Raw genomic sequence first — 25,674 nt, forward strand, 5'->3', positions numbered from 1 at the left:
TGAACCACTAAGGTTCCTTGAGAAAAAACAATCAGACCCTCTTTCTTCCCCTTTCATCATTATAAACCAACCACAATTGAGGTTTCTTCTGCTGCTTGGGCAATCACAGCCATCCCCAGTCTCTGACAATGGAGTTCATTTTGCCAGGGTTACCAGTTAATAGAACTAATCATTCTATTGGTTGCATGGGTAGAAAAACCTACTTCTGTGAGAATCCCATGCAAAGCAGTACTCTGAACAGAAGGATTCTAGCCACTGAGTAAACTATAAGCCCTACTGTGCCTAAAAGGAGTGAGCCTTAAACAAGTTTCTAAATATGGTATAAATTCAAGGCTTGGAGCTTTCACTGGATGACTACAGAAATCCGACAGTAGAATACAGTGTGACTCTGTGGCAGAGGCAGATCCACACTCTAAAACAAGAGAGACAGAACCTTCAGGCAGGGCAGACCCCAAATTGGTCAGAAGTATCGTATAAAAAAGATACTACCCTTAATCGCCTTCTTTATATACGTCTGACAGTCTTGCTTTCACAAACTTTCCCTTAACACTTCTCATTAGTTTTAGCAACCACCACTATATCAATATATTACCTTAAAAATTACTAGAGACACCATTTCTGAAGAAATATGCTCAGGGAAAGTAAATGCGCTTCTGGCTCCCTCTCAGCTGTTTCTGCTTCTTTGGTCTCTTAGGTGAGTTGCCTGGCTTCCCTTACAGTCCTACCTCACCCCACTGAGGTCTAAACATGAAAGGCCAAGGAACTCCTATAAGGCAGGATCATGAAAGTCAAAGGAGCTCTAGAAAGTTAACTGCAAACATTTCAGTATAAAATATCTACTCTAGCTAAAGGTAGAGGGCATATAATCTTCCTTTGAAACTCAGAATACAGATAACTCTTCAATTTGGGAAGGCATCCATGAAATTTGAGTACAGGCTCTCAAAGGAATCTGGCCCTCCCTTTACAAACAAGCGGACTCCAACATTCAACCTAGCAAAGACCTTAAATTTCACGATTTCTCTGTGCCCTTCCCCAGAATCTACCTGCCCATTCGCGGTCCCCAATGATGATTCGATCACAGAAGTCACACATGTGATAACTTCTCTTGTTCTCAGTTTCATTGCATGGCATCTTTACTGGAGCAGCAGCAGGCTTATGGCCCTGAAAGAACAAGAGGGGAATGGGGGAGAAGCATTCAATTCAAAGAGATTGGATAACGGTTTCTGATATTACGGAGAGTGGGATTTCCCAAGATTCCTTTTTCTCATCCCAGAGAACTGGTGGGCTGTGAACAGATTTTAGTAACAACCTTTCTGAATGTGAAAGTAGAAACGCAGCCTCCAGGGATCTAAAAGCAGCCAGCCCTTCTGTTCTATTGCATGGAAAAAACTTGGTTCCTAGCATAGCAACAAAGGTGTAAGCTAAGGAAAGCTCTCTGAAACAAGACAATAGACAGTACCATGACTAATAATCACCTGGATGAAACTTTGCACAATTTCAAGAGCAGGTTCAAGAACAGACTCTTCCCACTTTGAGACATCGGATACTTCTAAGCCATATACTGGGGGGACACCAGGACCAGGTCCTAATGATGACAAAGAAAAGTTGTGAGAGGTCAGCACCCAAGACCATATCTATTCTGCTCCCAGAACTCCAAAATCCTCAAGGGAAACAAATGGAGGTAAAAGAAATAAACATTCTGACCATGCCACTCATTCTAACCAGAAAAATGAAACAAACAGCTACATAGGAAGACTTAGATGGTTGATGGGTCTGCAGCCAACAAGTCTAGTTGTATAATCTGCAGCCAACAAGTCCAGCATCTCAGGTGTAGGATCTTCCAAATTAGTCAGGAAAACAACATAGAGTAACAGTTCTAGTAGCCGCTGTGTGGGATAAGGTATAAAGAGAGCACACCATAGAAGGCAATAAACTAATAGCCTGAAGTACTTCTGAATGGAGATGAGACTAGAGGTAGCCAGGAGTATAGTTACAGGCATTTCATCCATCTAAGCCAACCATGTTTATTCTCTGCTAGTAGCTTACCCAGTCCATGGACACACTAAATTGCCTTCCACAGCTAGCTTAAGTCAGTTGTCTTAAAGGCGAAGAGCACTGCCCCATAGACAAAAACATCAAAGTCTTCAGGATGCCAACGGCTGGCAGGTGCTGGCCTTTTGACTGTGCCAACCACAAATAAGATTCTTCGTAAACTGGACTGGGCTCCACCTGCCACCACATGGAAAGGTGAGACCGGGAAGGTGCAGGCAGCATCCACAGCACACCTGGCCTTGGCTAAGCTCTGCACCTGTTTCCAGGCCACTCTATATTTTCCTTTCCCCTCTAAGTCCTTTGTTGGGCTTCTGTGCCCCGTCTAAGCACCTTTCAACAAGTTCTCGGCTCCCAGCTGCTATTCTTGGCTTGAGTCCAAGGCCAAGCTGGGGTGGGGAAGTCCCTCTGGCTTCTTGCCAGAGCCATATCCCAGCAGACCAGCCATGGCCAATCACACACGGCTCCTGATTTACAGGGCAGCTGTGCCTTTCACTCTAGCACCAGGACTCTGCCGGCATATGCCTGAATGAGGAATGGGAATATGATGCACTGTGCCATCAACCCCTCCTGACTCAGAGATGGGGGAGTTATTGTGGCTTTACCACAGGAGGAAGTTCCAAATCATTACAAAAAACATCTTTTGTTACAAACTAATTGTTAGCCTTGGGGAAAAGAGAAGCTGCCATTAGAAATTTGTAGTAGTAAACTTCAATTTCAGCTAACTCAGACTTCTTCTAACAGAACATGTAGAGAATGCAGGGTAAGAAGGAAGTGTAAAGAGTCACTTGGCGCCAGAACTACACTGGAGAGCTCTGTCAGAGAGTGAGAGCTGGGAGAGAGAGTTTCAGCAATCTGGTGGTCAACAACACGAATTACGGTGTTTATGTTCAGAAGCACTGAGGAGCAGGGGTAGAGGCCTCTGCTGTCCTCGTCTCTACCTGAAAGCAGAAGTAAAAGTTACACAGGGGGATGATTCAGAAGCATAATTTGAAAAGTGTCCACAAGATAAAACTGGAGTTTCACTTAGGCTTAATCTCCTTTTTAGCTCATAAGCACACAGTTTCTTAGCCGAGGCCAATAGTAATGTTGTCTAGCTAGTTATAGCTAAAGGAAACAAGAAGAGTGGTAAAAAGCAGAGTGTGGGCTCCAGCACCAGGCCCGCATTCAATATTTTGCAGCTTATTAGCTAAGGGATTTTTGCCAAGTTATTTAACCTAAGTCTCCACTTCTTTATCTGCAAAAAGAAAAGAATAATACCAACCTCAAAGGCTCAATAATTTATTTATAGCCCAAAATGTATTGCCAAGGATTCAATACAGGGTCAGATGAATGAGATTTCCCTTCCCCTTTCCTTACAAGTGTTGTTCAACTAAAGTTATAAAGTTGAAGTCACCTGAAGCACCATATATCTGAACACAAAGGTGCTGCTGGGAGAACTGGTAAAGGTTCTGTCCTTTTATACAGCTCATCTGACCCAAGAACCACCTTAATTAGGAAAGCCTTCCTTCAGAAATTTGACTGCTCTTAAGGCACAAAATTTGAAGCTAAAATCAACTCTGAGTACCAACTCTGCTAAGATGCTGCTATTTTGCTCTTACCTGTTTGCAGCCAGCACGCATGTGTTCAAGGATTAAGGCAGACTCCTTACTGGAAAGATTTAATTTGTTTTCTGAGACATCACAAAAAAATATCCCTGGGAAATCATTTATGCAATAGATCCTCCCCCAAGTCAGGTCTCCAATCTTAGAACAGGTCCAGAAACTAAAGTTCATTTTTCAGGTGAGCTGAGGACATCTATATTCCACTGAAAAGAGACCCGGGGATAAGGAAAAACATGAGACTTACTGCTCAAAAAACGGTTTTTAACCCATCGGTTTTGCTTCCGGGCATATCTCTTAGTCACTTGTTTCAGAGCCTCAATACCTGAAACACAAGGTAAATATAAGAGCCTCTAAGTAAGTAATTCTCACTCTGCTGAAAGGCAGGCCCACCCGGCCCAGAAGAGAAAATCAGCCACAGCAGCACACTGGCGGACACTTGGTAAACAAAAATCTCAGTTATGAGCTGAAAGCCATTTGGGACTCTTCTAGCCTTAGCTCTTTCTCAGATCATACCAGCAGGGTACTCTGTCACCAAAGGATGTCCAAGGCTAGGTTAAATGGAGGAATTCACACCTTTCTTTAGGAGCTGGTTACTATTCTCTGGTGTGCATTTTCCCTCAGTGATCAGGTACTCGTGAAATTCCTTGAAGCCAATTGATTGGAAGATACCATGTTGATAGTCCTGGCTGGGAACAGGAGAGCATCAGCAGATGAGCCATTGCATCTGAGAGCTAGCAGTGGCCTTGGAGATGATCTAGCTGAAGTAAAACCTTTCATCCCTTAGATGAGGAAATTGAGATCATTAGTAGTTATTGCTTCTCTGAAATCCTTCTTCCACCCCCACCCCTACCCTCCATCAGCTCCCAGGTTCCTTCCCTTGAAAATTAACACCTGGGAATGTTTGGCAGTTTAGAAAATTGTAACTATAACAAGTACACCAAACCTCCTTCCAATGAGCCTTGCCAATACCAAAGACAAAGGCTAACAAACAAGTAGATCCAAAGCCAGCATTATGTTTTATAGACTTTTTAACCATAAGCAAGGGATGGAGAGTAGGTGAAAGTAATAAATAATAGTCAAAACCTTACCTATTTTCTGCAACTTTCTTCTGATTATAGCGTCTGTGAAAATCTCTTAGTTCATCCAAGAGCCCAGCAGCAAGCATGTCATCCACCCTCTTATCCAAGCGCTCATCTAGAACTTGAATCAAATTAGCCCATCATCAGTAGGTGTGTCCTAAACATTTACATGATGAAAGGGTAGGCTGCCACAAAGGCAGAATTTGTTCAAATGGAAGAAAGGGTTCAGAGTCCAAGGATTATATAATAATTCATATTACAGACACACTTAAGACTCTGCAACTCCAATAAAAACAGCCAGAATGAAACACATGTCTCTTTGCTATAAAAATCAAAGCACGTAATTACAGCTATTAGGAGGGACAAATATTTTCTTCTCATATGGAATGTATATTTACTATTTATTTTAGAGGCAGCTGAGAGCCCCCTGGTTTATCCTTCTTACTTTTTCCCATTATATTGGTTACTCTTTGTGTTATTTTACATTTAAGAACTCTCAGATGACATCTTGGATAGGAATGAGGAACTTTAGTCCAAAGCCATCCTAAGTATATTTTGAACGATTGACCCAAAGGAGCAAAGAGTGAGAGGTCATAATCATTTGATGTGGTGGTCAAACACAGCTTTATTTTTATAAATCAGATGCCATTATTTTATGCTGAATTGTACATGTTATTTATAAATGTTTAATTATTAAAAATTCTTTTTCTATAAACTTATAACTGAGATTAGTAACAAATTTTCACCATTTCAGTCATGCTCTTCTATGTCTCTGCCATTGCTATTTCTTGGCATGCAATGATACTAACCCTTTTTTCTATCTTCCTAAAAAGTTTGCATTTACTGAGGACTCACAATGTGACAGGCACATTCTGAGTGCTTTGTACGTATTAACTCACCTAATCCTCAATAAAGCTATGAGATATATACTATCATTATCTCCATTTTATAGAACAGGAAATTGAGGCACAGAAAGTTAAATTAACTTGTCTTAAAACTCACATCGCTAGAAGATGGTGAAATAGGAATTTGAATCCAGTCTGGCTTAGAGAATGTGCTAATTCTACACTATAATTACACTATATTGCCTGTTGTCATAATAATCTCATCTGTCCAGACCTAGCTCACAGGTTACTTTACAAATTGGTCCTTGACTCTCCACAAAGAATGCTTATCACCCTTTCTTTGTGGCCCACTTTATAGCCCAGCATTTATCACAATGTAGTATCTATCTTATTTGTTGCCCCACTAGACTGGGAGCTTAAGAGCAGGCACTATCTCATATACTTGGATATCTCTGAAATCCAAGTATTACGCAGAATACTTGATACTTCACTGAATGCTTACTGAATGTTTACTGGATAAAGAAATTACTACTATCACAGGGCATTATTATATTTTAGCAAAAAACCAAAAAACAAAAAACAACATCAGGCTAATTAGCTAACCATCATACCCACTTCTTACACTGCTTCTAGAATAATCAGTGATCCAGCCTTCAGCCAACTCAGGGAGTCAGACCTCTTCCACAGGAGCCTTCCTTCTCTTTCTCCTTTGGATCTTCCCTGGATGCCAGTCTCTTTTCCATCCCATTCATCCCATATCATCCCACTTTTGGTATCTTATCCTAGTGCCAGAGCTGCCCTTACTCCCTTTCCAGACATACACTTAGGCAAATAACATTGCACCTTACCAAGTCGAAAATAATGGTAATGAAAGTAAAATTAATGAGCTTATTATTACGGTTCTAAGAATTTCATATATAGTAATGTATTACTAAAAGCTCTATCTCAGACAAACTCTAGGGCATCAAAGGGCTTTTTTACCTGTCTGGTTAGCATGAAGCCAGAGGATGCAAGGGTTAGGGAACTTCAGAGGGCCTCCAAGGGGACCACCACCTTCTTCTGCGTGTTGACGATGAAGAAATTCACTGTGAGAGATCCCCGTTTCTTCAAACACTTGCAAGCTCCTAAGTCATTTGGGGTGGGGGGTGGGAGGGCACAACCATAAAAACTATTCTCAACTGAAACAAGAAAAGAGGCTATTTCAGAATATCTCATTCTCATTTTCAGTGCATAAGCCCCTAAAGACATGAAGGTCCAGGGTTACTGCAATTCTACTTTAGATAAAGTAAGAAATAATACTATTCTTCTAAACACAAATAAATTTTTCTGAAATCAGTTAAACAGGTTCAGAAACAACAGGTTTCTTATACACAAACAGAATGGGAATCACTCACTTTCAGGTAAGCAGTAAAAGAGCTTGTTTGGGACACTTTGTTACAAGCCAACAAGTCTAGTCTCGCTGGAATGCCTTTCCCACAGTACAAAGTATGTTGTATATCCAGCTCATCAACTTTCTTTTTAAATATGTCTAAAATTAATGAAGAATGCTTCTGACTAATTCGGTACTCTACTAGCACAAAGATCACCAAAGAAAAAACTCACATACTTATTCTTAAGTCCCCATCCACTGTCTCAGTTATCTATTATGTTATGCAGCATAGGTAATTTAACTCTCAAATCTATACTCTACCACTCTGGGTGATTGCAACTTATCAGCTTGAAAGTGATCTTTCCCTTCCTGACCCAATTCTACTTCTTGAAACCCTAACACAAGTGTAGAGGCCCCTTGTCATTCTGTATCACTGGTCATTCGAAGAGGACCTATGAGGAAAAAATGTATAGTAATATCAAGCTTACTTATCTGGAGGTTAGAATATAGGCTGAAACTAAAAGAAAGATGAAAAAGGTCCTCCAATCCTCTCCAAAAGAGAGACTCTAGAGCTCTTGCTTAGAACCTACTGACTCATACAAAGATGTAATTCTCAACTCATTACTAACTAGTCTAGAAGTAGCAAAATGAGAGGTGATAAGAATCGATTAATAAAAGAAGATAATAAAGACGAAGCTCTAGAATAATATCATAAAACACTGTAAAAATAAATGTACGTTTATCATAATATTCCTGTTTTCCAAAAATTTTTATTAGAATGTTTAAATAAAAGGTTTGGATATTATAAAGTATAAATTTCATTTATCTAAAATATGCATTATCACCAGGGTGACAATGCCCTCAAAGGGGAAAAAAACCCTTAGATATTACAAGGTGTGTGGCCCTCCAAAGGGCAACCATACACCCCTCCCCCCTAAAAATCTTATTCTTCAGTAAAATTTCATGGACCCCATATGGAGATGGAAGTAAGTACAATTAGGAAAAAAATTTCTAAAAAGGCTTCTGGATGAGGTGGGGGGCAATAATGAAAAAAGAAGAAACATGGTCTAGATCATTCATCTGAATGGAATACTTCATAATACCAGACATTGCTGCAATATTTAATCTGTATAACCATCCATACAGGAGATACTTTGTTAGATCCTCTGCCAGATATGGTACCACTTCCACAATGCAGAAAAATATACCTAACACACAACACTGCAATCTCAAAAGAATTTAAGAAAACATGACTTAAGAGTTCATTCACCACCTCTCTCTTCCCTTCAAGAAAATCTCCACGAGTAAAGGTGAGCTGATCTATGAGACAGTTTACGAAACTGTCTACCTCTCACTGGGAAAGCCACTGGGGCAGAACTCAGCATTACACAATCAATTATGAAACCTAAGTCACAATGTAAACCAACTGCATGCCAGAAAAAATTTATATGAAAAATGTTATACAAGCAAAGATCAAATAGAAAATGAAGCAAGACTACATAGGCCCTAGGGAAAACTACTGTATTATGCATTTTAAATATAACAACAAAGTAGGGTGCAACTACTTAGTGAGGGAGTTGGACTGAGGCAATAACACAAGGCCTCAACCTGATGAACTAGAACACATCAATCTCCATAAACTACCATTACCCAGCCTCTCTCTCATCACCTAGGCACAATGAAGAACTGACTGCCCTCTAACTCTAAAGGAATCCGGGGTCGGCAGGCCCAGGATTTCTTACCTGGCCACTTTGCGCTTGTCATGTGGGTGCAGCTTGGCAGCCATTTCTGGGTCCACCTGGCTTAGGCGTTTGTGAAGTATGTGGCCATCCTCCTTTTCAAGCTCTACTTTCCGGTCAATCACTTTCTCAGTGCCCATCTCCTGGGGCTATTAAATGAAGGTTTAGAAGTAAATTTAATTGAACAATTCAACAAATACTGAAGACAATGTATATGTCAGGCATTTGGCCAAGTGTTAGGAATACAGAATAGAGATGAATCAGAAGATCTAGTGAGAGACAGATCATAAACAGAAAATTCTCATACACTGTGGTAGTGCTGTGAAGCCACAGCAAACTAAAAGAAAGGACGAATTACTGTCTGGGGAAATACTCAGATACTCTGCTTCCTTGTTGGAAGTACAAACAGGTACCAGGGCTAACATGTCTATATTAACACATCCAGGAGTCTAGTCAGCAAGCGTGAACAAAAAGTCAATCAAAATGGCCAGCACATTATAGTTTGCAAAGTTCCACCTTATGCAATAGCAAGCATCTTTATAAGAAAGGTTTGCTATCTCCCTGACACACAGATAGTTACAATCAGGAAATGCTGAATCAGACTAATGTATTGTTAACTTACATGGAGATGCTAATTAATCCACAGAGGAACATTTTTCCCACAGACAGCCCCTGCCCTGAGGCCTGCCTGGAGGAGCACACTTCACATATGGAGGTAGCATTTGCTTCAGAATATAAAGTAGGAAAATTACAGTTGCTGAGTATAAAAAATAGGCAAGAGTCAACCTTCCTCCCACTAAAATTAGCTGTCAAGAAAGAAGAACCCATTTCCTCAGTGAGTTACAAGTGAAGTAAACATACCTTAGCACTGAGAAGAACTTTCCAGAGCAGAGATTCAATGTAATAATTGGTTCCTCCCACGACAATAGGAATTTTGTTTCGGGCAAATATATCTTCAATGTGAGTATTAAGAAAGACATCACAATATTTAATATCAAGAAGAGAATCCTGACTCACTCAGGAAGTAGGGTATTAACAAGAAACCACATTCATTTGTCGGGAGAGCAGAAGAGAAAGGATAGAAACCAAAATGAATTGATATTAGTTTTAACTGTTTCCCATGAGTTTTCCGAATCATTTCCTTTCAGTTCAGGAGGGACTGTGTAAATCAGAGACAGAGGTATGTTTGTAATTCCCTCCAGTTTTAGAACTTTGTAGGCCTTGCTGCTAAAATTCATAGCTTGTTTAGTATTCTAAATCAGCTTAATAAGCATAAGCCCAAGGTCTCTCACAGGACTGAGGGTCAGCTGCTCAGGAAGCCACCAAAGTGACTTACATTGTGTGACTTTGCCTTCTAGGGCAAAATACGAGCCGGTTTCTCTAAACCATGGTTCTTAGACTCAGTCTTCACCATTATGTATGTGGCAGTAGTGCACATTTTAGCCACTTTAGACTGCACCAGATAAAAAGAGAAGCACTGGTTCTAAAGACAAATAGATTTCAATTACCAGCTCCAGTTCTAGGCCTTGTTAATCAACCTGTATGAGCTTCAGTTTTCTTACCTATAAAATCCTCATGAGTTCTAATGAGCATTAAATGTGACAATGAGAATAAATCTCCAACCACAATACCTGAAATATTTTTTCAATTGAGTAAGCACTCAATTTAGTCACTACTGTTTTTATCTCTCTGCTACTCTGAATTCTCTTTAGAATCTCTGTTGAACAGATATTATCTGCTCTAAGAAGGGCTTTGCTTCTGAGAATAACGGATAAAAAGAGACTTTCAACCCAAGCTAAGACTCCTTTAACACTTCTTCCCCTTACAGGCCAGTCTGTGGGCACAGGCATAAATGACCTCTTTCTATCAGAAGCCCACTAATCCTTAAGATGTTGGGGTGGGGTGGAAAGATGTTAGCAATCAAGGATCACATAGAATAATCATTACATATTTGTGTTTTTTTAAAGAGAAATTCTCTATTCTCCCTTTAAGAGAGCATACAATTATGCAGTAATTATAATAAAACTTTAAATATATAATATGATTAACAGAGAGAAAGAGAACAAAGAAAATAAAAGTTTAAAAACGGTGAGATACCAGGAGAGCGGAAAATAGGGAGGGAAATGGGATAGGAGGTATGTGGTGGGAAGAAGTTTAACTTGTTTGCCCAAGCCATGAAACTACTGTGATCCTGAGCAAAAGCCTTCTCCTCTTAGGGCCTCAGTATCTAGTACTTTTACCTGTCAAATCAAGAAGGTTAATTGGATACTTCTTAAGGTACTTTCAGTTTGTTTGTTTTTGGTACTTTCAGTTTTGATGGTTCTGATTGTACTTCTTACCTAAATTCATTAAATCTCCAATTCTATAAGTAATCTGTCATTCCCTGTTGCTGCTCTTTGAAAATTTTAATTAGCTCTCCATTTTCTATCTTTTTATTTCTGAACAACAAAAGTGTCTCAGCAATAATGTACATTTGGTGATACATTTTAATTTGCAAAGGGCTTCCATATACATTATCTTATCTGATACGACTGCCTTATAAAGCAGGTAAGGCAAGAATTATCGGCACTTTAATCTCTGCCCATTTGAGAGGCAAAAAATATTATCTCATTATTTTGATTTGCATGGTCCTGATTAACAGCAAGGGTAAACCCCCTTTCATGTTTATCAACATTTATATTTCTTCCTTTGTGAATTACTACTCATGACCTTTATTTTTCATACTGATTCATAAGAGTTGTTCACATATTAAGCATATTAACCATTTGCTTTTCCTATGTTACAAATATTTTTCTCCTGCTTTGTAGTCTGTTTTTTTAATTTTGTTTATAATGGGCTGTTTTCCTTTTATTATAAAATATTCTATATATAAGAACATTATTAACATATGTAAATTATGAAGCCTAGTAATAAAACAAATACTTGTGACCCTATGTAAGAAAAAGAATATTATTAATTCCTCTGAAGTTTCTGTGTATTCATTCCCATCCCAACTCCCAACTTCCCCTCTCTCTGAATTGTTCACTATCTTCAATTATTTTAAGTTTTTTTTCTCATTATTCCCTTGTTTTTCCGCAACTTATTACTGATGTACCCCTAAAGAATACATTAATATATACTATATATAATATATAACAATATATTAATATATGGTTTTGTTTGCCTTTAACCTTTATAATAAATGGTATGAACATGTATGCATCTTTCTAAAATTTCTCAAATTTGTTATTTCTAAAATTCTTCTACATTGATATAGCTACAATTCATTCATTTTCACTGCTGAAAAAGTGCTTAACTTATATGAACAAAGCAAATTTTATATATTCTTCTGTAAGTAGGAATTTCAGTGTTTACGTGTTTTTGCTGTTAAGAGTAATGCATTATACAATGAGATCTACCACATATCCCCTGATATGCTTGTGGCAATGTTTTTCTAGGGTAGATAACTAGGAGTTCTGCTTGATATATATTCTTGCCAATACAAATTCTTAATTCTTACATATTCGACTCGTTATTTTCCTTTTTAAAAAAATAACTATTACAGGCACAGATAGCAATGATGGCTGCACAATGATATTAATGCATATAATGCCACTGAACTTGTACATTTAAAAATAGTTAAGATAATAAATTTTATGTTGTGTATTTTAACACACAAAAAAACAAAAAAACATAAAATAAAAAATGTCTACAAAGCCCTTTCCTACTTTAAAATCACATAACTACTCAAGTACATGTTATCCCATCTGATTTAAAGTTTCATTAGAAAAACATATATTTAACTCTGAAATCTGAAGTTATGTCATATATAATGAGGACCTAATTTTATTTTTTTCAAAAACAATGAACTGTCTCAGGAATAATTATTAACTACTGAATTATTTCTCCATTGTTTTGAAATGCCACCTTGACAAGCTAAATATATACATTCCTTTGAATTTGTATGAGTTTTCTATTCTGTGCCATACATTTGTCCAGTATTATATAAGATCCATGTTATTATAATTACTATGAATTTTCAATATGCTTTACTATCTAGCAGTCCAAATATTAAAGGCAGTCTGAACATAAAAATATAAAGGCAGGGGTGACTCCATAGTGTAGTGGTTAGCATATCTCCTTTGCATGCAGAAGGTCCTGGGTTCATGCCCCAGGTGGAGCCACGGACCATATCCAGGTGTGCCAGGCCCCAGGTGCGCCAGGCCCCCCAAGTGTGCTGGGGGTGTCAGGTCCTGGGTGCACCAGGCCCTGGGTGCACGGCGCGAGCATTGAGAGGGGACGCCCCACCTTCAGAGATCCACCTTCAGAGTTCTTAAGGGAAAACGGCAACATCCATGGGTCAGGGGCGGAAGCTGGGGTAGGGAGATTAAAGAGGGGGGAAAAATAAAAATAAAAAAATATAAAAGCAGTCCCCCTTATATTGCTCTTTTTTCAAAAATTTCTTGATGTTACCCAGAACTATTTTTTTCTGGCCCCTCCTACAACAATCCCTTTGAAATTCTAACTGGAATTCCATTATACTTATTTTATATCCCCATCTAAAGGATAGAAAACTGAAGCTCAGTGGGGTAAATGCTTTTCTCAATAAAATTCACATGGTCAAAAGAGGTGGTTATAAGACTAGAACACAGACTTTCTGGTTCCTCAATGTTCTCTCCACTAAAACAGAGCTTCTCAATTTTTAATGTGCATATGAATCACCCGGGACTCTTGTTAAATGCAGATCTGATTCAGTAGGTCTGGAGTGAGGCCCAAATTCAGCATTTCTAACAAGCTCTGAAGGGATGCTGATGCTGCAGGCTTGAGGACAGGACTCTGAGTAGCAATGAAGCTGTATCTTTCAAACCACATAGTACTGATGGGGATGCTACCTACTGATAGGTAGGTCCTGGGTGCCCCTGCTTAGAAGAAACTGTAACTAGAAAGAAAACTTTCTTGGCCTGGGCTGCCTTGCCCCCACCAAGCCTAGCTGCTGTCTTTCCTAAGGATATCACAGCAGTTGCCTTGTCCCTGAAGTCCACCACTGTGTAATTTGTCATGAGAGGATCCACAATGCTGATCATGTGGTGCTGGCACATTCTCTGCTCTTGGGCAGAAACCTTGTTGGTGATGATGTCTAGGCCTTCATAAACCTAGGGGAAAGAAAATTAGCATGAGAAAGTCATCTGCCTCCACAAAATGCACATCTGATGGGTGGAAATGGTGACCTTGTTCCTCCCTCCAGCCACTTAACTGACCCAAAGCACAGAGTATATGTGATCTAACCAGAGCATAGCCAGATCCACGAAACTCAAGACAAAGGAAGCAGAAGTATATAGAACACTGGCTTTGTTATCAAATACAGGTTTCCCCTGCTATCTGAAAGTACAGCATCCCTACAAAACATTTCATAAGACAAAATGGCATAAAGCAAAAAAGCACTTACCATTAATTTTTACAAAAAAAATGTTGTTCTCTCCCAGGCACAAAATTCGATGTACGTAGAATGTCTTCTTTTGTTTACCACAATCAAAATGCTTAATTACATTCAGTTTTACACTAAGCATAATACCCTTACAAGCTCTCTTAGGCTTTCTAATACCTTAGAACACATCTTGCTAACGGATGCACAAAATAAATTGAGATGAAACACAGATGTTCACAGACACAGTTCAAAACTATGATGGTTTGATGCTGAGATGATGAGTGTAGGTCCCAGGGAAGTACTTTGGCACTGCCTCCATAACAACTTGCTGCAAACAAATGCTGAATTCTTTTTTCACTTTTTGCCTTTTTCCATAAAAGCAAAAATTCTCTTTTGGATTTTTTTCGGTTAGCAAAAAATGGTACAGGTTTCCCTGCTATCCAAAAGAAGAGCATTTCTATGAAATCTTTCATAAAACAAAATTGTGTAAAGTAAAGAAGCAATTACCATCAATTTAAAAGCCTCTTAATTAATTACAAATGCTCTTCAGATTTCTTCTGGTTGGCCATAACAGCTATTAATGTAGGTCTTTTGTAAAAGCGAAGTGGCTTTAATATACACCTTCAAAAAGCAGGGATACTTGTAGTGGCTATTAGCTCACACTTAAAGATTAAAAGAGTATGTAAAACCAGTGCCCAGAGGAGAAACAATTCTGCAAGATTAACCAGAGTTTGGTTCTTTGACCTGAACTTTAAGCATTTAAAAATGGATAGGCTGTTTTATTTATTCTACTTATCACAAGTCTCCAGAAAGGTAACATTTTGCATTGCTCAAAGTTCTAATTCAAATGCTTACATATTTCTTGGACTTAAATGGCTCTGAAAGGTTTTGAGAATTTATATTAGATTGGCTCCATTTGTGGAGAAGTGGCCTATTTGCAAGGATATATATAAAACACAGTCAACTATACTTTAATAATAAATAAATAAATAAAGCACACATACACACTTTGAAGTCAGATCCCCTAATACTGCTGTACTCTGGTACAAACACTGTGATCTATCCAAATTACCGCTTCAGGGGGTGGGCACATACAGTCTAAATACTCAAAGGCAATATCCTGTTTGTAAGCTCTTGATCTGCCAATTCAACTCAAAAGTTCAAGTGTACTTTTTCTAAATGCAAGGTCTCAGATGGAGAACAGATTTGAAAATACTAATTTGAAAGTAGGGATGAATGCTTTGAGATTAAATGTTCTCTCTGTAATCACTGATTCTACAGGGAGCACTGAGTGAACAAATAATAAGTTCCATAGAGCCCACAAAGATGTTAAAAGCATTTTTTATCTCACATTTCCCTTTACTTATATGGGTGTCAAATAAGTACAGTACAGTATAATGGTTAGGAGGAAGGACCCTGGCGCCAGGCTGCCTCAGATCAATTCCTAGCCCTGCCACTTACTAGTTATTTGTACTTGGCAGTAGTCAGTTACTAACTTCTCTGTGTGTGACTCAATACCTCATCAGTAAAATGAGGATAATAATATCTCACTGAGTTGTGTGGATTAAATAAGTTAATACATGTACAGCATTTAGTTTTTTCCTGACACATTATAAATGCTACATAAGGATCATTATATCACCACCTATATTACAGCCAATACTACTACTGCTATCATGACAAGACAGGGAGAACAGGAAATAATTTTAGTGTCACTATCATTCTGAAGCCTCTGTGCTCTTAGCTATTGAGGTTATTTACCCAATAAAGATATAAGCTATCTTCAAGTAAAAGAAAACCATTAATTAGTAAAACTGCACAGAAAAAATAAAGTCATAGGAAAACAATGAGCTCTGCCTTTAACTCACATATTCTGTACCTAACAGCAGACTTGCATTCTTACACCTGAATATTAATGGAATCTTAAATCACAGGATGTTCTTTTCTGTGTATCTGGAACAAGACTTCCTTTTCCCATTATAAAGTGCCATAGGGAATGCTGTATACTGGGGTCTTCCTTGCAAATTAAAACTGAAGGGGGAAAAAAGAGTTAGTAACTGTGTGTTCCTGTCTCTCTTTTCCCACAGTCTTTAGTTGGCTCCGTTGTAGCTTAGGGTTCCAAATAGCAACCACTTGATTTTGCCAGATTTCTGAACTCTGTAGGTGGATCCTCATTTTTAATACAGAGATTAATGTTAAGGAAATGCATAGTTGCAAATGTACAGTTATCACCTCCCACCTCCAAAACAGCTAAAATGTGAACATCTGTATCAGCACATTCTATCAGATATGTAGATAAATTTGTAGATAAATTTTCATCCTGTGCCCTGCATTTAGGTATATCTTTGAGTCTCTTAAGATGGCAAGTTTAAACAAATACATAACCAAAAATCAAACAGAAAGTAACCCCAGAACTAGGTTCACCTTATTTACTAAAGGAAGTGGCCCAGTGTACTGTTTATGTTACATACAAATGCCGACAAATATCAGAAAAGAAAGAGTATTAATGGTTTAAAGGAAGCAGAGTTCTTGCTCACAGAGTTAAAAAACTGTAACTCATAAAAGGACTACATCTTGGTTACCAATGTAAACTGTCATCTTCAAGTGATCTGTTGACCTTTTGTTTCCTTTACCATCAGATTAAAAGAAACTAGGCATAAAGATATAGGTGATGTTTACTAGATATCTGATAATAAAAGAATTATTGTTAATTTTCAGGTAAATATGGTTTTCAGTTATGTTTTATTAAAAAAGTCCTTAACTTTGAGGTACATAGTACTGAAGTACATATTAATGAAAATATATGATGTCTTTTTTAAGAAACTGGAGCTGGTTCAAGGTTATGTCTATGACGTTGCTTCACTATTTCCCATTCTAATCTGACTTTTGATAGGTACTGATGTGCTGTTGTAATTGTGCTTACAAATGACTGGGCAACTTGTGATTATAGGTGCTGTATATTTTAAAATTTTACCCATGAATAAATTTTTAACAAGGCGGCAAGGGTATATGAAGGGCATATGTAAAATATATCTATGTCTGCACCGCATGAAAGCAAGAATAATGCTGAGAACATACCTGTTAATAATGACACAAGCATTATGATCTCCGAATCAAAGGCGGAACAATGCAAGTAAAATTTGCAATGACATTATTCATACTAATAACATTAAAATTGTGTTTTATTTTCTGTTTTTAACAACAGAAAAAAAGAGAAAGTATATGACTGGGGTCTGCATTCCAACAATAGAGGAGGGAAAAATAGTCTAAAATTGAAACAAAATTGGCCAAGTGTTCATAACTATTGAAGCTAGGCGACGGATATATGAGAGTTCAACTACTGTTCGCTCTATTTTTTAATATGTTGGAAAATTTCCAAAACAGAAAGTTTCTTTAAAAAATTTGGATGCACTTCACACCCATCAGGATGGCTATTTAAAAAAAAAAAAAAGAAAGAAATAACAAATGTTCATGAGGATGTAGAGGAATCGAAACACCTGTGTACTGTTGCTGAGAATGTAAAATGGTGCAGCTATGAAAAACAGTATGGTAATTCCTCAAAAAATAAAAAATAGAATTACTATAGAGTCCAGCAATTCCACTTCTAGGTAGTATATACCCAAAAGACTTGAAAGAGGAGAGTTGAACAGATATTAATACATCCATATTTACAGCAGCATTATTCACAACTGCCAAAAGGTAGAAGCCACCCAAATGCCCATCATGAATGGATAAACAAAGTGTTATACACATTCAATGGAATATTATTCAGCCTTAAAAAGGAAGGAAATTCTGATATAGGCTGTAACATAGATGAACCCTGAAGACATTATACTAAGTGAAGCCAATCACAAAAGAACAAATATTGTATGATTCCACTTACATGACGTACCTAGAGAAGTCAAATTCAGAGACAAAAAAGAGAATGGTAGTTGCCAGGAGCTGGAGAAGTGAGGAATAGAGAATTAGTGTATAATGAATGGGTACAGAATTTCAGTTTGGGAAGATGAAAAAGATGGAGGGTGATGATAGATGCAGGACAATGTGAATGTGCTTAATGCTACTAAAATGGTAAAATGTTCAATGTCATGGTAAATTTTGTTATGTGTATTTTACCACAATAATAATAAAAAAACTTAGATGATAAGTTTTAGGTTCAATGAGAAACTAGTGAATATTTGCAATGATAAAATTTTCAAAAAATTGTTAGAATTTTCAATTCTTTTGAATATATTACTCAAGTGGAATTTCTGGATCACACTGTAATTTTCAAAATTATTGACAGGGCTGGTAATGTTCTATTTCTTGAACTTAGTTGTGGTTACACAAGTATTTTCACTTTTTGGTAATTTATTGAACTGTATTATGCATGTTATAGTGCATGTTATTTATCAATTAAAACCACTGCACAACCAAAAAGCAAAAACACAGCAACGTTTTACATATTTGCACTAAGAAAATATCTAAACAAACCACAAACCAACCAATTTTGTAAATGTCACATTTGGTCTATAAACATACAGTAAATGCCACAATTGGGTTTATAATTTTATTACCTATCTAGAAACATTCTTCCAACAAAATAGGTTAGCTTTGTAGCTGATTGCCTCACATTTCGCATATTTTCCAGCTTCAGTTATAGTTACAGTGTGACTCTACCTACAGAACAGTCAGCCCTGAGTAATAGGAAGAGCTCAAAGGATGTGTTATCTTTTAAAAGCATGTCACTGTGTTCCATTTCCCATTCTCCCAGAAGACACCTGAAACCTGTGTACATAGAGATGACTAGATACAATGTTTCTCTCTGCACAAATCAAATGTTGACAATATTAAGAGAACTCTGGCCTCTGTGAGGCCTGATAACTGAAACATTCTGAAAAATTATAGGTTTAACCTACTTAGCCAATTATCAATACAACTGACTTATCCTAGCAAACATTTACTGAGAGTCTACTATGTTCTAGGTACTCTGCAAGATGTTAGGCATGCAAAGATTAAGAAAGGATCCCTTGTCCTCCAGGAGTCCAGGCTAGTAAGAGACAGATATAAATAAATGTATTATAAGGAGATAAGTGACGTAAGTTTATAAGAGAGATATTAAAGTTTGACGGTACAATCTCTAAATATCATAACCTCTACACATTTAATGTTCTTTTTAGGTATCTAACTGGGTACCATCTAGGGAAATATGTCTCTTTGTCTCACCTCTATTGAGGGTTTATTTCCAGATTGAAAAAAAAAAATTGGGAAAAGGCCACAAGGCTGAAATAACTTGAACTCTCCAAACCAACAGAGCTGAAGTGCCCAGAGGAGCTAATGAAGGTAAGGGAAACCTACCACAGACACCTAGAGGAAAACCAACAGAATCTAGAGCTGTGGTTGTCAACCAGAAGCGCATCTGGATTATGGATCAATACAACCATCCACCTTCTCTACTGCACTCCTCCCCACCTTCTCCCAGCGCCACAGTTCCATGGATAGCTCACTCTCTTAGATCACTAATAAACTGCCAAATATAACACTTTTCTACTAAGCTCTCAAAACACGTAATGGAAAAAGCCACAAAATCTGATACTACTGAGCTCTCTCTCTCCTTCTTAAATTATTCCCCTTTGGGGCTTCCATGGCACTGATCTCTCTGTTTTTTCTTCCTATCTCACTGGCCCTTCCTCAGTTTCCTTTACTGAGGCCAGCCACTGATCTATTAGCAATGTCTGTCATGGGAACAATATTGAGAAATGGTAGTTTTTATGCCATTTACCTGCCATTTCTATACTATAAACTTTCTCTGGGTGACACTCATGATTTCTATAACCAGTTTTGTGCTGATAATTCCCAAGAGCCATATCTGCAATCTAGTTATCTCTCATGATGCCAGACCTGGATATTTAACTGCCTAGTGGACTTTCCGTTATCAATGAGAGGCATATAATACAGTGACGTGGTTAACAGAAAGGACTCTGGAGCCAGGTTACCTGAATTTAAGTCCTGGCTCTACCACATACTAGCTATGTAACCTTGGACAAGTTTATTAAACTTCTCTGTGACTCAGGTATCTTCCTTATAAAGTGAGGCTAATCTCAAATCTAATCTCAAAGGGTAATTGTGAGAATTAAATAATGCATGCAAAGCGTATGGACTAGGTCCTGCCCTGTAGGAAACAGTCAATAAATGTTAGCTAGCTACCAACATCATCACCCCAAACAGGCACCTAAAACTTGATATGTTCAAAATTGAACTCCTTATCTTCCTGGCCGTACTTGAATGAACCATCTAGATTATCAAACTAAAAACCTTGAAGTGATCCTAATATCTCTGTCTCTCTCCTCACATTTCCAATCTGTGTCAATTGCTATCCATACTAGTTTCTAAAACATCAATTGAAGGCTTCATGATTTCTCAACTAGCCTATTCCATCAGCTTCCTCACTGATCTTCCTACCTTTAGGATATAACGCCTCTAATTATGTCCACACTGCAGTCAGTGATCTTTCTAAAACGAAAACCTGATCTTAACCAGCCTCAACCTCTTTAGCATTATGTCCTAATGAAAGCCTAAGATCACTCCCCAATCCTCCCCATCTGTGCTTGTCCTCTGTGCTTCCACAGTATCTTGCATTTACCTCTATCACAGAACTTATTGCATATAACTTTAAAATATTTCTATCTTCCCCACTAGACAAGTTCTAAAGGAAGAAATCTGTATTTTATCTCTAGCCCCAGCACTGAGCACAGTGCCTAATACATGGAATCATACTCAATGAATACTGGATATCTGAGGTAAAGACTACCAAGAATTTCACACCCTATGAAATTATGCTGCCTTCATTTCACCAATGAGGAAATAGAAACTTAAGACATATTAGGTAACCTGCCCAAAGTCATACAGTTAGTAAGTGGCAGAGGCAAACTCAGAATCCATGTCTTCTGACTTCAAAGTCAGTGTTCTTTTTCCACTATGTTGCTAATCTCTGTTCTGTACAAATCAGCTTTCTCTCCTGAGACTTCAAGTTCCTCATATCTAACACCCCTTCTAAATAGTCCAAGCTTCAGAAAAAACGTTGGCATAAGAGGATGAAAGAAAAAATTATATTTTAAAGGATGTCGGCACTCACCAGAAAGTTGATTTTCCTTTTTGATTAAAAGAATTTTAATTTGATTATTCACCTGAAGAGATGTTGAAGAGCAGGAAAATGGGCAGTCTCTTGGCTAACTTTTCTTTAATGAAAGGATGACTTTTTAAAAATTTACACTTTACTAGGTTAGAAAGAATGAATTAACTGCAGAAGTATCACGGCAGGCAACTATTACTTTTAGCTTTGTTTGGCAGAAATTCAACTGCAGACATGCTAAATAAATCAGATAGATTAAGATACTCAGTAAGCAGGAGAACCTGTACCTGACCTGTTCAGTCTGGTGAGGAGTAGTTTGGAATTCACAGTGCAAATCATGGCTTTTATTTTTCCTATGCCTATCTCTCTTTAAGGGAAAAGGGACTACAATCATAATATAAGGCCATGTTTCTCAAACTGAGAAGCATATACATAATATGTACATGATGCATTCTTTCACTATCAATCCTACTAAGTAAAAAGAATTTGAAACATTTTTTACATCTAAATAAACAGGCAGATTAGGGCAGAGAATGCAAAATTGGCACATATTTTTAAGTTAAAATAAGAGAGACTTTGCTATGCAGAACCGTTGCAGTGGTTACTTAGTAGTCTACCTGTAAAGCATTGCTATAAGGAAATTCAGAAATCATCCATTCAGTTCAATCACCTGAAATTTTATACTTGAGAATACTGAGGCTCAGAGAGCTCCCTTGCCCATATAACTGGCTGGTAGTAGAGAGAGGCCTAAAGCCCGGATGCTCTGCCTATAACCCAAGCTGTTTCTACTGCCTTTTACCAGGAGAATATTTATCCCCATTTGATTCTGGTCTGTTTGTTCACCTGAAGTAATGAATTCCTACTAAGGTGAAATAAAATTCCAGAAACTGAGAAGACAGCCACCATACACTGAACCCCTTCAAGGTTCTCAAGAGTAAGTAGATAGAAATACATACATAGGCAATGCCATGTGACTACAACGCTGAGACTGAAACAAAAGGGTTCTTTCGAGAAAATTAATAAGGTTTCCATTCTGTAGCCAACTTTATAGGCTCATGATTGCCCACTTTTGATGGTTTCAGTGATGTTTTATCTTAGGATACCTGTGATAAAGTAAAATAGCTGAGGTGCTCCATTATTTGGAGCGTAACGTGTAAGTTAGGGAGAAGCAGTAGAGTATAAAGAAGGCAGAATACCTAGGTTCAAATTCTGGTTCTACTACCCAGCTGTAGTCTTCATTTGGCAGGTTAAGTATCTAATTTTTCTTTGCCTCAAATTTTCTTGTCTAGAAAATGGAAGTAATAATAACACCTGTACTCCTCACTGGGTTAGTCTGAAGATTAGAGTTAATATATGTAAACTGTGTAGAATAATGCCAGGCAGATGGTAAGTAATAAGTGCTTGGTATTATCTACATTTAATTGGTGGTGGTTAAACAAGATTTTCCTTCGTGAGACCCCTGCATAGGGTTTAAAAGAAGAGAACCACAAACTACCAGAGCTGAAAGGAGCTTTAGACACTGCGACAGACACTGCATGACCCACAAAACCTAAATTATTTACTACCTGGACCTTAACAGAAAGTTTGCCCTGAACTAATCCAATCAGTTTTCCCTCCCTAATATATCCAAAGAGGGAACTAAAGCCCAGAGAGGGGCAGTAACTTGTTCAAAATTATATATACAGTAAATTAGTGTCAAAACTGGGACTAAAACTCAGCTTTCTCAGTAAATAAAACTGCCTACCAGGTGAAACACAGACTTTTGAATAAAGACCGACTATAAATTAGGAAAGAATTAGGCACCTGAAGAGTTAAGCAAATCATCTAATTCTAATCAACAGATTATTTACTGATTACTATAAGCCTAGGCATGGTTATTTTCAATACTCTCCAGGTGATTCCAATGTGCAGCTGGGCATGAGAACCACTGTTGCAAGTACTGTGCTTATGCAACAAGATATAACCATCACCCACCCCACCCCCAAAATAAAGAGAACAAGAAAACTAACTGGGTAGCTAACCAAAAGTATCCACATCTAAGTAAGCCTGGGCAATGCAGAATCCTATACATCATCTGCAATTACCTACACATATGTGTTAGGGATGCCATGGGAAGAGCAACAAGTATAGTGAAGACAAGTGGATAGATCTTCATTTATACTAGAGAAACAATGACATTTTTTATTTACATCTGTACATTCCAACAGTTAAAAGGATTATAAACTTCAGACAAGAACTCTTTCTAAAAGAATGTTAAAAGTTGTAATCCTAAAAAGAGTACAAGATTATACCAATTTAAAACCTTTATAGGCAAAAGAAAAAAAAAATCATAAAAGTCAAAGACAAATGACCAACTGGAAAAATATTTCCAATAAATGAGACTTACAATACACAATATTGTTACAATACAAAGGGCTAAAATTCACAATACACAAAAAACTCTTACAAATCAATAAATACAAAAATGAAAACCATTATACAGAAGTGGACACAGCAGGTATGGACAGGAGAAATTCAAAATTAAAAAAAAACACAAATGGTCAATGTATCCTTGAAAAGGCAATTAGCCTAAGAAATGAAATTAAAATGAAATCTCTTATTTACAATGAAAAAGATAGGTAACACACAAAGTACAAAGGAGAGGGGAAACAGACATACATACTACTGGTACAAACTTTCTTGAAAGCAGTTTGGCAACGTGTATCAAAATGTAATGTGTGCAACTCAACAACAAAAAGACTAACCCTATTCAAAAATAAGCAAAGGACCTAAACAGATATTTCTCCAAAGAAAATATATAAATGGCCAACACATGAAAAGATGCCCAACATCATTATTTATGAGGGAAACATAAATCAAAACCATATCATGTTGATATCTTATCCTGATATAATGAAATGAGAAGGGTATTTTACCTTTGTAGTATGCTTTTCCAAAATCCATAATGCCAGTCTAATCACAAGAAACCCATCAGATAAACCCAAATTGGAAGACATTCTACAAAATGGCTGACCACTAGCCTCAAAAAATATCAAAAGCATGGGAGACATGGAAAGACTGAGAAACTGTCAGACTGGAGGAGACGAGACTAAGGAGACACAATGACTAAAAGCAGTATGGTATCCTAGATTGGATCCTGAAACAAAAGGGACGTTAGTAGAAAAACTGCTGAAATCCAAAGAAAGCCTACAGTTTTGTTAACAATATTGTATCTATGTCAATTTCTTTTGATAAATGTACCATGATATAAGATGTTAATTTGAGGAGAAGGTGGGTAAAAGATATACAAAACCTCTCTAGACTCTTTGAAACTCCTGTATAAATCTACGATTACTTCAAAATTTTAAAAACAACAATAATGTAGAACAGGATTTCTCAACCTCGGTATAACATATTTATATTTTGGGCTGGATAATTCTTTGTTGTGAGCGGTTGTTTTATGCACAATAGGATGTTTAGCAGCACTACTAGTTTCTACCCATTAGATGCCAGGAACAGCACTACTAGTTTCTACCCATTAGATGCCAGGAAACCACCTCCCCAGTTGCTACAACCAAAAATGTTTCCAGAGACTGGCAAATGTCCCCCCTAGCGGGGTGGATTATCCAGATCGAGACCACTGATGGAGAGTTATATACATTAACACATAAAGATATCCCTAACATACCGTTAAGAGAGAAAAAAAGAAAAAGCAGGATACAGAACAGCATGAAATGTATGCATCCACTTATGTAAAAACAAACAGATGGATGAAACTAGGACATTATGCTAAGTAAAACAGGCCAGTCACAAAAAAGACAAATACTGTAACATTCCACTTATAAGAAATACTTAAGAGTAGTCAAAACCACAGAATAGAAAGTTGAATGGTGGTTGCCAAGGGCTGGAAGAAAGGAGGAATGAGGAGTTATTGCTTAATGAGTATAGAGTTCCAGTTTTACAAAATGAAGAGTTTATGAAGATGGATGGTGGTGACAGTCACACATTATGAATTATTTAATACCACTGACCTGTACACTTAAAAATAGTAAAGATGGTAAATTTTATGTTTTACCACAATAAAAACATGGAAAAAATCATATATACATATATGCATAAATACAAATGTCTGGAAGGATGTGCACCAAAATGTTAAAATGGTTATATCTGGATACAAAGACTATGGTGATATTTCCTTCGTACATTTCTGTGTTATTTGGATATTTTTCATTAAGCGTGTATCCTTTTTTCCAAACACAAAAAGGCTTTTGTTCTCCATCATTTCTTTTTTTTTTTCTTTCAATGCTTCCATATCAATAACCCAAATCCTACTTCATTATGTCTCCAAAATGTCAAAATGGTTACCTATTATCCCCAACCACAGTGCAACTACAGCCTCTTTCAACCTGGCTAATGTAACAGAATCCTAAACTTATTTATGCTTCCCCTAACCCATTCTCCAGCCAGCCATCGGAGTTACCTTATGAAACAGATT

General features: G+C 37.4%; 1 protein-coding gene across 2 annotated transcripts in view; it reads right to left on the reverse strand.

Annotated features, from left to right (window-relative positions):
• The window catches only part of TRIT1 (tRNA isopentenyltransferase 1), a 34,403-nt gene that overhangs the window by 3,877 nt on the left and 4,852 nt on the right, over window positions 1-25,674 (reverse strand). The window contains exons 2-10 of one of the 2 annotated variants that reach the window (XM_006903960.3): window positions 13,677-13,817; window positions 9,547-9,645; window positions 8,689-8,834; window positions 6,559-6,701; window positions 4,742-4,853; window positions 4,227-4,339; window positions 3,898-3,975; window positions 1,476-1,585; window positions 1,044-1,161 (exon numbers count right to left, since the gene is read on the reverse strand). In XM_006903960.3, the coding sequence (XP_006904022.1) occupies window positions 1,044-1,161; window positions 1,476-1,585; window positions 3,898-3,975; window positions 4,227-4,339; window positions 4,742-4,853; window positions 6,559-6,701; window positions 8,689-8,834; window positions 9,547-9,645; window positions 13,677-13,817 (1,060 nt within the window). The remainder of the gene's footprint in view (window positions 1-1,043; window positions 1,162-1,475; window positions 1,586-3,897; window positions 3,976-4,226; window positions 4,340-4,741; window positions 4,854-6,558; window positions 6,702-8,688; window positions 8,835-9,546; window positions 9,646-13,676; window positions 13,818-25,674) is intronic. The other variant, XM_025049239.1, reaches the window with a different exon arrangement.

This window comes from Pteropus alecto, unplaced genomic scaffold (genome assembly GCF_000325575.1).
Source record: "Pteropus alecto unplaced genomic scaffold, ASM32557v1 scaffold170, whole genome shotgun sequence".
NCBI classification, from domain to species: Eukaryota; Metazoa; Chordata; class Mammalia; order Chiroptera; family Pteropodidae; genus Pteropus; species Pteropus alecto.